Source organism: Delphinus delphis, chromosome 13 (genome assembly GCF_949987515.2).
Source record: "Delphinus delphis chromosome 13, mDelDel1.2, whole genome shotgun sequence".
In the NCBI taxonomy this organism is placed as follows: Eukaryota; Metazoa; Chordata; class Mammalia; order Artiodactyla; family Delphinidae; genus Delphinus; species Delphinus delphis.
In genome coordinates, this window is record NC_082695.1 from 15,115,925 (window position 1) to 15,130,214 (window position 14,290).

At 44.6% G+C, this 14,290-nt stretch overlaps 1 protein-coding gene across 1 annotated transcript in view; it reads right to left on the minus strand.

The window, feature by feature from the left end:
* The window catches only part of LOC132436397 (2'-5'-oligoadenylate synthase 3-like), a 40,418-nt gene that overhangs the window by 19,052 nt on the left and 7,076 nt on the right, over positions 1-14,290 (minus strand). Inside the window, 7 exon segments of the mRNA XM_060029299.2 lie at positions 2,981-3,139; positions 4,225-4,378; positions 5,501-5,733; positions 8,991-9,175; positions 10,399-10,681; positions 11,465-11,700; positions 12,365-12,464. Of these exon segments, the coding sequence (XP_059885282.1) occupies positions 2,981-3,139; positions 4,225-4,378; positions 5,501-5,733; positions 8,991-9,175; positions 10,399-10,681; positions 11,465-11,700; positions 12,365-12,464 (1,350 nt within the window).

The following is a 14,290-nucleotide window of genomic DNA, read 5'->3' on the forward strand; positions in this document are numbered from 1 at the left end:
GAAACACAAAGAACTCTCTCATATCCTTCATCCTGAAAGTCACATTTGCTCCTCATTCTCTATGTATCAGTATCATTATTACTGAGCCATTTGAGTGCATGTTGCAGATAACTGGGCAGAAGCCAAGAGATTTCCTGTATACTGCACCCCCCCCCCGCCTCCTCCCCCTCCCCCAGCCACACAGCCTTGCCCACTACCAATATCCCCCAGCAGAGTGGGAGAGTGGGACACTTGTTACAAGTGATGAACCTTCATGGACACATCAGAATCACCCAGTCCCCTTTACTCTTAAATACTTCCATATGTATCCCCTAAGAATATGGGTATCTTGTTACATAAACACAGAATGACAACCCCATTCAGAATTGTACCTTTGATACAATGCTATCATCTGTTATAGCATATACAATGGATATATTCTTATATTCAATTTTTACCAGTTATTCCAATGTTGTTCTTTATAGCAACCCCCCCTCCCCCAAATCTAGGATCATGTTACATTTAGATGTCATGTGTCAGAGATGGGTCTCCTGGGAAGCCACTGGGAAAGGGATGGTGACTTTTTATTGGGGGAATCTCTCAGTGTTCTAACGGTCCATCCTTGAAGTAGTTTGATGGGGCAGATTGAGCGTCCCTCGTTTGTGGCCCATTTAGTTTGGCCCCAGGGACACCATATTTTATGACCAGCTCCTTAATTCTCTGTGGGTCAGGCCATCCTGACTGCCCCTCCACCCTACCACTCACGAAGAGAAGTGTGTCCACGTCACGGGTAAGTGTTGTCTCATGGCCGCTATGATTTCGGGGTTCTACCATCCCCAGTGCTGTTAGGAGGCCTGTGACAGCATCTTCTATGGAGGAGGCCACCCGAGCTTCTTAGTGATGCTGAGTCCTCTCACTGGCGTATTCTTTATGGCCTTGGTAACGTTGTATTCTCTGCTTTTCCACGGGAGATAATTTGGTGGCTTTTCTGGACTTATATAGCACATCCACCCAAGCATATTCACTTCCCTGACCTTTGAATCCCATCTTCCACCATCTCCCATGGGAATATCAGCATTTTGTTCTCACCCGGCAGAGGCTCTCACTTTTTCCATTCTAAGAGCCTGGCTAACAGCAACTCTGCACGGTCTCCTGGGGTCCTTGCCAGGGTGTGAAGTCCTGAATTCCAGGAGGGGACTTCCAAGTCAATAAACTCTTCTGCATCTGACCTGACACTGTAGCCCCTTGATCAAGTGCCCTCGGGGTCACTTCCACACACACCCACCTGACTTTTGCTGCTACATGCTGACCGGGTCTTCTGGCTGTTTGGGATATAGGTCCATCCCTCCCTCAGCAGGCCCAGCGCGCCCCCGGCTGGGCTATTTTGGGACTCAACCCTACTCAGTCCTAGTGGGCAGGAGGGCAAGTGGGTGCCGGTCCTGCGGGGTCTTATGGAAGAGAGACCTCTGCAGAGTCTCCTTGCAAGGGGGGAGGTGCTAGCTTTTAACAGAAGGGGTAGATGGGACACTTCTGAACCCCAGGTTCAGAGGAGTCTGGGGATTCAAGATTTTCAGGGGCTTCCATTCTTATGTCCGCAGTCTATGTGTCAGGGTCCCATTCTTTCCCAGGTAGGGTCTTGACCTTGCTTAGCAGGCCCGATTATTTTGAGAGTATATAACTCTTTTACACCAACTAGGATGGTGATAATCAAAATGATCATGAATTACAAAGTGTTGGCAAAGATGTGGAGAGACTGAACCCCCCATTTATTGCTGAAGGGGATGTAAATGGTGCAGCTGCTATGGGCTACAGCAAGGTGGTTCCTCAAAAGGGGGGTGCAGGGAGGGACTCCACCCTTATCTCCTTTGGCTAAACATTAGATCTGCCAGTTTCTGTTTCCCTAGAAGGAACTGCCCAGAATGGGGCTTTCTCTCCGGGGAATCAAAAATTTATGACTCCGGTGCTCCAATTTTCATTCCAGCATTTCCGTCATCCCTTACACAGGTGCTCCTCTGTTTCCAAATCTCATGAATTTGGACTTGAACCAGCAGCTCCCAACACCAGTGCCCCAGACTTTTCTATAACCTGGGCCGGCTGGCTTTGCACAAACTATCAGAGCTCAGCTGAGAGAAATACTTATTAAATTTTTTTGTGCAAGAAACATTGCTTTATTATTTCTTGTGGTCATACAAACAGTATAAACTTATGGCCAAAAATTAATAAAATCTGAAAATTCAAAAAAGTATAAAGATTAGCACATCTCGATTGGGTCCAGCTACATTTCAAGTGCTCAACAGTGATTACTGTATTACACAGGGCAGTTCTACAACTTTTCCTGGATAAATAATCAGAGATGTGGACAAAGGGTGAACCAAAGATGTTTGTCTCAGGATTAACTGTAATTGAAACTTGGAAGGATCCTAGTCTATCCAACAGTAGACTATTCCACGAAATGTCAGCTCCATGAGGCAGGGGTTTTTGTCTGCTCTGCTCACTGCTATGTTCCAGTGCCCAGAACGATGCCTGGCACATAGCAGGTGCTCAATTAATATTTTAAGTTGAATCAATGAATACGCACACACACATACACACACACATATAATATGCAGATATACTTCTTGGCTCTGTGCCTTGCGGTTAATTAACATCCAACAAATGGTATTTGCTACTATTTTTGTTGTTATTGACAATAAATTGGACCACAGCTCTCCCACCAGGTACAGAGAAGAGCGTGAAGACTGGGATTCCTCTCTTTTGTCTGAGTCTCTCCTGCTGCCTCTCAGAGGATATTGTCGGAGAACAGGCTCTGGTGGGGAGGGAGCTGTGGGAAAATGCTACCTGTAGAAGAAGAGAGAGCACAGAATGGCGGGAAGGATGGGGGTCAGGAGACCTGGATTCTGGACCCAGGTCTGACACCAACTCATGGCCCTCTCGGGATTGAGGCCCCCCGCCCCGCCCCTAGAAATGAGAGGTCTGGCCCAGATGGCCCCGGAGACCTTACCTTTAAGAGATTCTGGCGTTCAGAGGATGGCACATGTCCAGTTCTCTTCCACCTGGGGAGGGGCGGAAGAGTGAGTTTCGGAAATGTGAGTTTCGGAGAGGTTCTATAGCTCTGTCTAAAACCACAGGCCTCGTACGTCAGGTCACTATGGTCTTGGGGCTGAAAGGGTGAAGCACATGGTCACACTGGAGAGCTGGGCCTCCCACCTTGGCACTGGGTCTCAGTGAACATTTATGGTGGACAGGTGGACACTGTGATGTGCCACCTGGATTCCCTTCGAGGAAGGACACACCCCCTCCTGAGTTGTCCATTCAGTGGCCGATCCATGTTAGGGTAAAGAAGACCTGCCACCTCAGCCTTCTGCAGGACAACTCTGAAGGCCGTTGAAGCTCCAGGGCTCCCCAGCTGCACCTCTCCCTGTGCTGGTACCCACTTAATTCCCCTCCTTTACACAGGTGTTGGATCCAATGGTCCTCCCCTGAAACATCCTGCACATAAACTTCATCCCAGAGTCTGTTTCCTAGGAAACCCATCTATGACATCATCAACCCTCCCCACCGCATGAGAAAGATCTCTACTCTTGGAGTGGGAAGATCAGACCCTCAGCACCTACTTAGCTGGGTGACATGCCCACGTCCTCAGCTGCTCTGAGTCGCTCATTTGTCACATGATATTGAGGGGGGAGGGGATACAAGGCAGGATGTTTAGCTCAGTGGAATAAACACTGGCGTTAGAGTCTACCGAGTTAGGATCCCAGCTCTACCACTCCCTAGCTGAGTGGCCTTGAGCAGGTGACTTCACCTCTCTGAGCCTCCTTTTCTCATCTGCAAGATGGGAGTAGAAAACATATCTCATGGGGTGTTGTGAGGATTTAATGAAATAATGGAATTTAAGGGGCTTAGAACAGAACCTGAGCCCAAAGCAGGTATTTACTAAGTGGTGGTTGTTATTGTTTATTTTTCTTCTTAGTGGAATGAGCCAACTGGAGCTGTTAAAAAAGTTACTTCCAGACAAGGAGGCATTAATTAAAGAATGAACTCTGGGTGAGGGATGTGAGAAGTCCAGGAGCTCTCTGTATGGGGCCAAAATGATTGTAAAATAGAGAGCACAGCCTGACACTATATGAATGTGAGTGACCTCTAGCAAGAGGCAATTTCTTAGGAAAGAATGGTCTCTATCTACATGCCCCATGCTGTGTGGAGGGGGTGGGGGAAGGACGGCAGGGAAGAAGCAGAAGGTCTCACCGGCACAACCCAGGAGCCTACTGGAGACCCGTCCGACTTCTTTAAGCATGGGTAACTCAGCCAGGCTCTAGCCTCTTGTGCCAGCCGCTGCCAGCTACATGGGTCTTCACCAGCAACGTTTCCTGTAGGGTCAGCCGGGTCCAGAATCACAGGCCTGAAGAGCAATATTTAGAGAGAGAATAGGTGAGAAGCTGGGCTATGTCTGGGGGGTCTAGATGCTTCTGGAAGAGAAAAGTACCAGTCTGGCACAGGCTGGGACTCAGGGCAGCAGGAGGGGTCCAGCAGGGCACTGCTCCCTGGGGTGTGTCCTGGGTGCCCTGCCCTATGGAGCACAGTGAACAGAGGGAGGAGCCTTGCATTTGGGCTTTCATAGACTTCTGTTTGAATCTTACCTCTGCCCTTTATTAGGGGTGTGACCTTGGGCAGGTCTTTTGACCTCTCTAATCCTCAGTATCCTCATCTGTGAAATGGGAAGAATTGAACATCCCTACCTCAAAGGATGTTGTATGAGGATCTAGACAAGCATGTGAAATGCTCAGCACAGTAATTGGGACATAATAAGGGGTCAATACATGGCAGTTACAATAATCATAATTTTTACAATGCTATTAGAGTGTGTTAGTCTTATAGCAAGCTCTTAGTTCCTGGGAGCATTTATTATTGTTGCTGCAGCTGTTGTTATTTTAGTTGAAATTTCAGCTGTTTCACTCATTTTTTGTTAAGGTTTGGACAAGCTCTTTACCTTTCAGAATCTTGGTTTAGTCATCTGTAAAGCAGGTAGCATAGTGCCTGCCTCACAGAGTTGCTTGCACATTGTTTTTAAAATTAGATGGAAAGGCTTCCCTGGTGGCGCAGTGGTGAAGAATCCACCTGCCAATTCAGGGGACATGGGTTCAATCCCTGGTCCGGGAAGATCCCACATGCTGCGGAGCAACTAAGCCCGTGTGCCACAACTACTGAGCCTGCGCTCTAGAGCCTGTTCTCTGCAACAAGAGAAGCCTGTGCACTTCAATGAAGAGTAGCCCTTGCCCGATGCAGCTAGAGAAAGCCTGCACGCAGCAACGAAGACCCAAAGCAGCCAAAAATAAATATATAAATATATATTTTTAATGCTTAAAAAAATTAGATGGTAGTAGTAAAGTGCCCAGCAGAATGATTAGTACCAGAAGATGATCAATAAATGTGGAACTCTCCCACTTCCTACATTTCCAATCTGCCACAGCTGTAATCAGGGGTTCATTTATGTGGGGAGCTAAGCCATGTGGGGATAGAGTACCTGCGTTTTGCAAGTTGCTTTCTCAGGTGTTGTCCAATAATAGGGTTTTCAAAGTTGTAATACTTATTCCAGTAGATGCAAAGCTTCTGATGCTTCAGGACTAATTCTAAGACGGTCTGAAATCCCTGAGCTGTGTTGAATCTTGTTTCCGTGCTTCCTTGCTCCCAAGCATAGACTGTCAGAAGCTCCAGGGCATACTGTGGGGGCAGCGGCTTCCCAAGCTTCTCCTTACACTGAGTAGAGGAAAAACAATCAGAAAAGTGGGTTTCTCTAGCTTTCGTGTAAAGCACATTTCTCATGGACCAAATTCAGCCTGCCACTTGTTTTTGTGTATAAAGTTTTCTGAGAGCAAATCCGCACCTATTCATTTATGTGTAGTTTATGGTGGCATTCATGCTACAAAGGCATTGTTGAGTACTTGTGACAGAGACCGTGTGACTTATAAAGTCTAAACTATTTGCTAACTTGCACTTTACGAAAAAGTTTATCAGTAAACCAGTAAACTGGTTAAAGGCTTGCGCTCTGGATTCTGACTGATGTGGGTTTGAATCCTGGCTCCACCATTATCTGATTCTGAGCAGACAACGTAGACTCTTGGAGCCTTATTTTTTCTCATTTGCCAAGTGAATGGTAATAATTGCACCTTCCTCAGAAGGATACTATGAAAATTAACTGAGAGGAAGGACTTGTAGTGTTCCTAAGAGCTTAAAGAAGCAAACTTTTTTTTTTTTTCTGGAGGAAGATATTTAATCCAAAGTCTCCAACTCTTTCACAGATAACTTTCATGTACAATGACCATCACATAAGTATCCAGGCACACAAAGAAACAAGACACTCAGAGTGATGACTAACAAAAACAAAAAAGAAAATAGTAATAAATCTACAAAACTTTAAATATTGAAGATTTAAACACAGGCTTTAAAATAACTAGGAACATTATGTTCAAATATATAAGCATTTGAAATAGTAGGTACCTAGAAGCCAGAAAAAGTAACATGGCAGACTTAAAAAAGAATGAAATAGAAATCCTAGAACAAAAAGGACAAAAATGTAACTAATAGCTCAGTAGCATAGACACAGTTAAAGGAAAAATTAGTGATTGGAAGGTAAATTAGAAGAAACTATTCAGAATAAAGCATGGAGAGAGAAAAAGATGGAAAATGTAGAACAGGGGATAGAGATTTGGAAGAGAGAACGAGGAGGTCTAACATACATTTTATGGGAGTTCTAAGAGGCAAGAAGAGAAAGGGAGAATGATAATATTTTAGGAGAATGGCTGAGAGTTTCCAAAACTGATGAAGGATATCCACAGATTCAGGAATCCCAGTGAAGGACCCCATGAACCCCAAGCAGAACCAATAAAAAGGGATCATCATTAAGACACATCAGCTTGAAACCAAACAAAATCAAAGTAAAAGTGAAACATATAAATGCAGCCTGAGAAATAAGATAGATTACCTACAAAGGCACCACAGTGACACTGACAACTGATTTCTCACTAGCAACACTGGAAGATGGAATGATATATCCAATGTACTGAAATGCATACCAATCCAGCAAAAATACCTGACAGCAATGAAGGGAAAATCAAGACATCTGCAGACAAACAAAAACTGACATATTTACTATCAGAAGATCACCAAAAGAAATCTTAAAGGGCATATTTCAGGAAGAAGAAGAACAATCCCAGATGGAAGGTGAGAGAGGTAGGATAGAATCGATAGTGAAGAAAGCAGTAAACACGTGGGTAGATTCAATGATCATTGGCTCTGTAAAACAATACTAATGCTTTGGGGCACTTGACAATATTGAGAGACTTAAAATATACAACAAAAGTTGGATGTAAGTTAAAGGTGGTGATGATGGGGCTAGAGGAGTTAAAGTATTGTACGATTCCTCTATTATTCTAGAAGAGAGAAGAGAGAAAAAGAAAGAGGGGAAGGAAGGAAGGAAGGAAGGAAGCGAGGGAGGGAGGGAGGAATTAAAGGAGAAAAAAGGAAATAAAGAGACAATTCTTTGTTGAGTAGGACTGTCTTGCTCATTGTAAAACAACTAGTATTCCTGGCTTCTTTCCACTTATTATCAGCAGCATCTTTATCCCACATCACAAAAATGCCTTTATGAAGCTTCAGTATGTCTTGGGGGGCAGTGCTGCACTTGTCAAGAACCACTTTTGTAAGTTCTAAAACGCTCAAGTGCCATGATCAAAATTCTTGCAAAGCAAATTGAGATGTCCAGCAAATGTTTTTAAAGTAGGAAGTTTATCCTTAATTACTTTCTTTAACTCAATTTATTCATCTAAATATATATAGAATGCTTATTACATGTTAAGTAAACTCTTCAGTCTGAAGACCCAAATGCTGTTTTTGTTTTTGTTCTGCTGTTTATTAGCTGAAAGTGTCTTCTGACACTTAGTTTCTCTTTCTGTAAAAGGGGTTTAATAATAATACCCTTAACCAGGTCACAGAATCACCACGATGCTTGAATAAGATATGGGACATCTGAAAGTAAACAGAAATGAATATCACATCCACAAAATTTTAAATATGATGAATCTGGCATAAGCTTAGTGCACAATCCATGTTAGCTTTTATGATGTGTTTTCCTGTGGCAGCTCAGAGAAAGGACATTTATTAGGACCGACTATATGCCAGATATCACGGTATGTGATTTACTATTGCTGTGCCATGTTACTCTTTGCAAATGAGAAAACAGGAACCACAGAGATGTTAATTCACTTGTCCAAAGCCAGACACCTAGGAAGTGAACAGAAGTGTGTGTGTGTGTGTGTGTGTGTGTGTGTGGTGATGGCGTGGGGACGTAGCACTCATTAATTCATCTAACAATTATTTTTTGAGCTCCTATTACACACCAGGCACTGTTCTAGGTCCCTGGGATACAGCAGGGATTCAAACATAAATCCTTCTGTTCCTGTACATTTTTAGTGGGGAGATAGACAATAAACAAACAAATAAGCACATGCAAAGGCCCTGAGGCTGGGGTAGAGTTTCCCTCCTGGAGGATTAATGAAGAGGAAAGCATAGCCTGGGGGTGGTGGTGAGGGGGCAGAGACTGGGGCTCAGAGAGGTTGAGGGCAGATCCTATGAGCTTCTCAAGATGACCTGGACCAGGGTGAGAGTGGCACAGGAGATCATGATGGATGAATTATAAATATATTTTAATACAGGACCAACATCATTTGCTGACAGGTTGGATGGGGGTGTGTGTGGAGAAGTCAAGGATGACCCTTGGTTTTGTCCAGAGTAACAGGAAGGATGGAGTTGTGATTTCCCTTCCCTCCCAACTCCTCTCCCCTCCCCTCCCCTTCCTTCTTCCCCCTCCCGATGCCTCATCCTTGCTTCCTCCCCACACCTCCCCCTCCTCCTTCCCTCCCTCTATTCCACCCCTCCCTCCTCCTCTTGTCCTCACTCTCTTCCTTCTCTCCCTCCTCCTCCTCCTCCGCTCTCTGTCTGGATGGGACATGCCATACCGTTTGGTACCAGTGCTTCACAAGGCGGATGAGGCTCTTCAGCTTGGTTGGACGGTCCCTCAGGAAGGCTCGCTGCAGCTCCGTGAAGCAGGGGGAGAACTCGCCCTCTTTCCCCAGGGACTCGCACTCTTGGATAAGCTGGACGTAGACTTGAGGGTCAGGCCTGTACCCTTTGATCACCTGACCTGTTGGGAATTAATCCATAATGTGAAGATGTCAGCTTTTCTCTGAGTTTCTTTCAATCCCTCTGAAGAGACAAGCTCACTAACCATGGGGTGCAGTGGAAAGGTCAGCAGGCCCAGAGCCAGGAGGCCTGAGGGCCATCCCCAGTCCTCGCCACTCCCATCTCCACTGCCATCACCCCATCCAAGCCAGCATCATCTCTCACCTGGACACAGCAGAGATGGAAGCAGCCTCCTTCCTGGATCCTCCACAGCCCATTCTCTACCCAGCACCCACAGAGGCCTTTTAAAACCTGATCCTTCCACTTCTTGCTTCCCAGGACATCCGAATAAAATCCAAAGTCCTCGCAGTGGCCCAGGAGGTTTGGTGTGACCTGTCTCCTGCCACCTCTGCCGTCTCACCTCTTGCCTTGATCCCTTTGCTACTTACTCCCCCGGTTATTTCACTTCTTCAAATATGCCAAGCTCATTCCTGTCTCAGGGCCTTTGCACTTGCTGTTTCCTCTTCCTGGAGCCCCCAGATCTTCCCAGGTTTGGCTTCCTCTCATCCCTCGAGCCTCGGGTCAGCGGTCACCTCCCTTGTTGCCCTGTCTAAACACTCAAGCCCCATCATTCTCTTTTGAATCACCATATTTAGTTTTTGTCTCAACAAGTTATCCTTTCATTTATGGTATTTAAATTATTATTGTCAGGCTGTAGGAGAGAAGTTCCCTGTCTGTCTCATTTATGGCCATGGAACAGTGCCTTGCACATGGAAGGTACTCAGTGGAAATGAGCCTCAGAGATGTACTGCTTCCTGTCCCAATGTTCCTGCAGATTGTCTACAGATTCCAACCCTCAGATAAATTTGATATTTCCTTATGCTTTGGATAAAAGATGAAATTAACATACTGTGTTTACACCAGATAACGCTGCCTCATTTTTAGAAAGCGAAGATTCACATACTTTGCCAAGAGTAAAACTAGTAAGCTTGGCAGGTGTTCTATAAAAACATATTGCTCCCAAATTGTACCAATTTGTTGTTAATGTCACTGCAGTGGCTCAGTATGACCCAAAAGATTCTTGCCCCAGAAGAGATGCTAGGATCTCCTCCCCACTTGAAGGGATGCCCTGTTTAATAAGACTCTCAAAGTGAGAGAGATTTCTGCTCAGAAACATGAAAAGAGAGCAGAAGAAGCCCTGACATAGGACAAAGGCTGAAACACCTTGTGGCTGAGAGTGCTCACCCAGGGCATCAAAAGCGGGCAGGACATCAAACTCCACCCACTCGTGGAGCTCACAGGATCTAAGCTCGAAGCTGAGAGCACGGGGATTCTCCCGTTTCTGGACCTCAAACTTCACTTCAAATGTTTCCTCCTTTTGACAGGCTTCCAGCTGTGTCCTAATTTCCTCGATGAATTCTCCTCGGCGCTGAAGTTGTTCCTGAAAACTTTCAAGATTGGTGAGGAAGACGACGAGGTCAGCATCTGATCGGCCCCTGAGGGTCGTGCCTTTCCCTGAGGAGCCACCCTGAAAAAGGTGATGAGAATGAGAACTGATATTTATCATTGAGAAGAGCCTCCCTAAATAAAATGCTGAGAACTATCACTAACATTTTGAGTACTAGCCACTGTTCTGAAGGCATTACCAGTCTTAACTCCTAGAATGCTCACAAGAACTCTGTGATACTATTATTATCTGTTCCCATTTTCCAGATGGGGAAACAGATGCTGAGAGAGATTATGTATCAGCCCAATCACACAGCTAGTAGGTGGCAGAGATGCAATTCAGTCTGTGTTCTTTACTCCCTGTTCTTTACGACCTTATATAATTAATACTGTAAACTGGCCCATGGCTTATTTTACTTGATCTGCAAGCCCTGCAAAGTACTGGGAATTATGGATGATGAAACTGAGGCACAGAGAGGTTAAGTGACTCGCCCAAGATTTCACAGCAGCAGGTGCTATCTGCTTTCAAAACTTATACTCTTAACCAGCTCATGAATCTGCAGGAATGGTGAGTTCCCAGCCTGGTCAATGATTAGCGGATTATTGATACAGCTGGGCTTCAGTTTGCCTATCTCTGTGGTGGGCGTGACATAGGTGGTTTATAAACTTGACCTGGGCATTTGTTAAAAACTTACAGGTGGAGGCCCTCACCCCAGAAGCTACTTTCACAAGCTGTGGTTATAGTTTTGGCATGGATAAATCAGAAACCACCAGCCCCAGAGATCTCAACCTTTTGCTCTCTGTCTCTGTGGAAACACTTGCTCATTCAGCCCCCTTCTCCCCAGCCAGGCAGTTCTGGACTCACCTTCACAACTTTGGATACCCGAACAGGGTCGGGGTCCCCTTGGAAACACCTCTCCTTCAGGAAACTGCAGATGATGTGGATGGCTTCATTGACCTGTGTGTAGAAATTCTCGTCTGGCAGGAGGTGGTCTTCGATGAACTTGTCTAGACACTTGGCCGAGGTATCACTGAGCTCCATCATGATGCTGGGACAGGAGAGCCAGAGAGGGCAGAGCTGGAGGGGAAAACCTTTTAGCTTCTATCTCTTCTGCTGCCTGGGTCCAGGAGGCTGTTAGTTTCATTTCATTGAAAGGGAGGAGGTGTGCCCTGAGTCTGGGCTGCTGTTGGTTTCGTTTCCTTGTAAGGGAGGAGCTTTGCCCTGAGTCTTTGTCTCTCAGCAAATCAAACATTCCTTTGATTCTGAACCCTGTTCAGTCTCCCAGCTCTTTCCTCCAGTATTCCAGAATTACTCCCTGCCTTTAACAGGCAACCTAGAACATCTGGTCTTTCTTCAGACTGTACTCTGAAAAGGTACTTTTAAAGCCAGGTTAGTACTTCACCCAAGAGTAATCATGAGTAAAAACACACTTTTGGTTTCCTTTTCCTCTTTTTTCGTTGCTGACAAAATTGTTTTATTGTCTCCTGTGATTTTTGCAGCAGTACATGTATATTGCAAACAGCAATGGTCAGAAAAATCCAAAAGCATAAAGTCCATCCCTGATCCTAAACCTGAAAGACTACAACTACTTTGGTGCAGATCTTTTCAGATGTTTTTCTAGGTTAACACACACATACACACAAACATAATTTCCTTCTCTCTCTCTTTTTTAATGGCATGACTATAATGGTTTTACTTTTTGATTAATAGACTATTTCTTAAGGCATTTTTAAGTCGATAGAAAAATTGCGAGCTGTCCCTAGCTGTGCAGCTTTGAACACGAGTGTAACTGGGCATGCCTCAATGTCCCAATCTGTAGAGAGGGCAAACTTTTCTCACTCACAGAACTGCTTCTGAGGATAATCTGAAAAGAAGAGACACAAAAGGGGATTTGAAAGGTATCAAATGCCGAGCAAAAATAAAGGACAGGGACTTCCCTCGCGGTCCAGTGGTTAAGACTTTGCTTTCCAGTGCAGGGGGTGTGGGTTCGCACCTGGAACAGTTCTTTGCTCAAAAAGATAAAAAGTTTTGGAAAGATGGAATTATGAAGTTGCCTGAAAAATGGAAGAAGGTAGTGGAACAAAAGGGTGATTACGTTGTTCAATAAAGTTCTTGGTAAAAATGAAAAAGGGGTCTTTTATTTTTACTTGAAAACCGAAGGTACTTTTTGGCCCACCCAATGTGATCTCCTCCCCATTTTTTTAGGGACATCTTATTTTGGTAAGGCTCTCAAACTGTGCGGGCTCTCAAACTGCTCGGAAATATGAACAGAGAGAGAAAGGAGCTCTGATACAGGACAAAGGCTGAAACTCCATGTGGCTGGGAGGGTGGAAGGCAGGTAGTACATCAAACTGCACCCCACACAACACTATAAAGCAACTACACTCCAATAAAAGTTAATAATAATGAAAAAAATAACTGCACCCCCTGGTGGGGCTAGGGGACCTGACCACGATGCTGAGTGCCCAGGGCGGCTCAGAGAACTCCACCCTCATATCTGTTGCTTCAACCTTAGTTCTTCCCAGTTTCATTTCTTCAGCAGGAAGTTGCCCAGAATGGGGACTCAGCTCTGGGTAGTCAGGAATTTATGACTCGGGTGCTTCAAATTTCATGAGAGCATTTCCGTCACCCCTAACACACTTGCTCCTCTGCTTCTGAACCTCATGAGCCAGCAGCTCCAAACTGCAGCACCCTTGAGCCTTCTGTCACCTGGGTCTGCCAGCTTTGCCCAAACTATCAGAGCTCAGCTGACAAATACTTATCACAAAAGGTTTTGAAACAAAATGCTTTACTGTTTCTTGTGGTCATTCAAGCAGTATAAATTTACAGCAAAACAAAAATCACAAAATTCAGAAAAGTATAAAGCTCACTTGCTCACCGTGCTTTAATCATACATACCCACTGAAAACATTTAGGTCTTCATGAAACCAACCATCACAAAATGAAATTAAAGAAAACGTACTAAGTACAATAACATAAAAACAAGTATCTAGGAATAATATGACAAAACACACTTAAGACCAATGCAGGGAAAAACTATAAAACATAGTTACAGAGTAATTCAAGAAGAGGAAAATTAATGGAAAGAAGCTCCAAGTTTGTGGATTGGGATTCTCAATAGATGTCATCTTCCCTGAACTAATTTATGGAATTCTAATCAAATGCCTCCCCGTATTTTGGGTGAAATTTCACAAACAGAATATAATATTAACATAGAAATAGAGCCAAGAGAAGACATTGGTTTGCATAAAAACAGAGTTTTCTACAAGATATTAAGAATTAATACCAGGCTAGAGTAATTAGTCAAGGTACTATTAACTCAAGGACGCCAAAGTTGACCAATGGAACTGCGCAGACTCACACACAGACGGGCTCTGGACATATGTTAGAGGTGGCTTTTACAGAACAGTGGGGAAAGGATGGTCCCTTCAACAAATGCTGCTGGAATATTTGGTGACTCAAGCAAGTGCCCAAATCTCAGTGTATTATTATGAGAACAAGAATAAGACCCATCTCACAGGGATGCTGGAGGACTCAAAGGAGGAACAGTAATATGGAGAAGCCAAAGACTGTTTCCCAGCTACACACGTGACCAGTGACTCAGGTGGTAAGAACATGCTTGATCTTTTGTGCTTCCTTAAGGGAGTTTTTATTGACTGGACTTTTGTAAATGACAATGTGAGTTGGTAA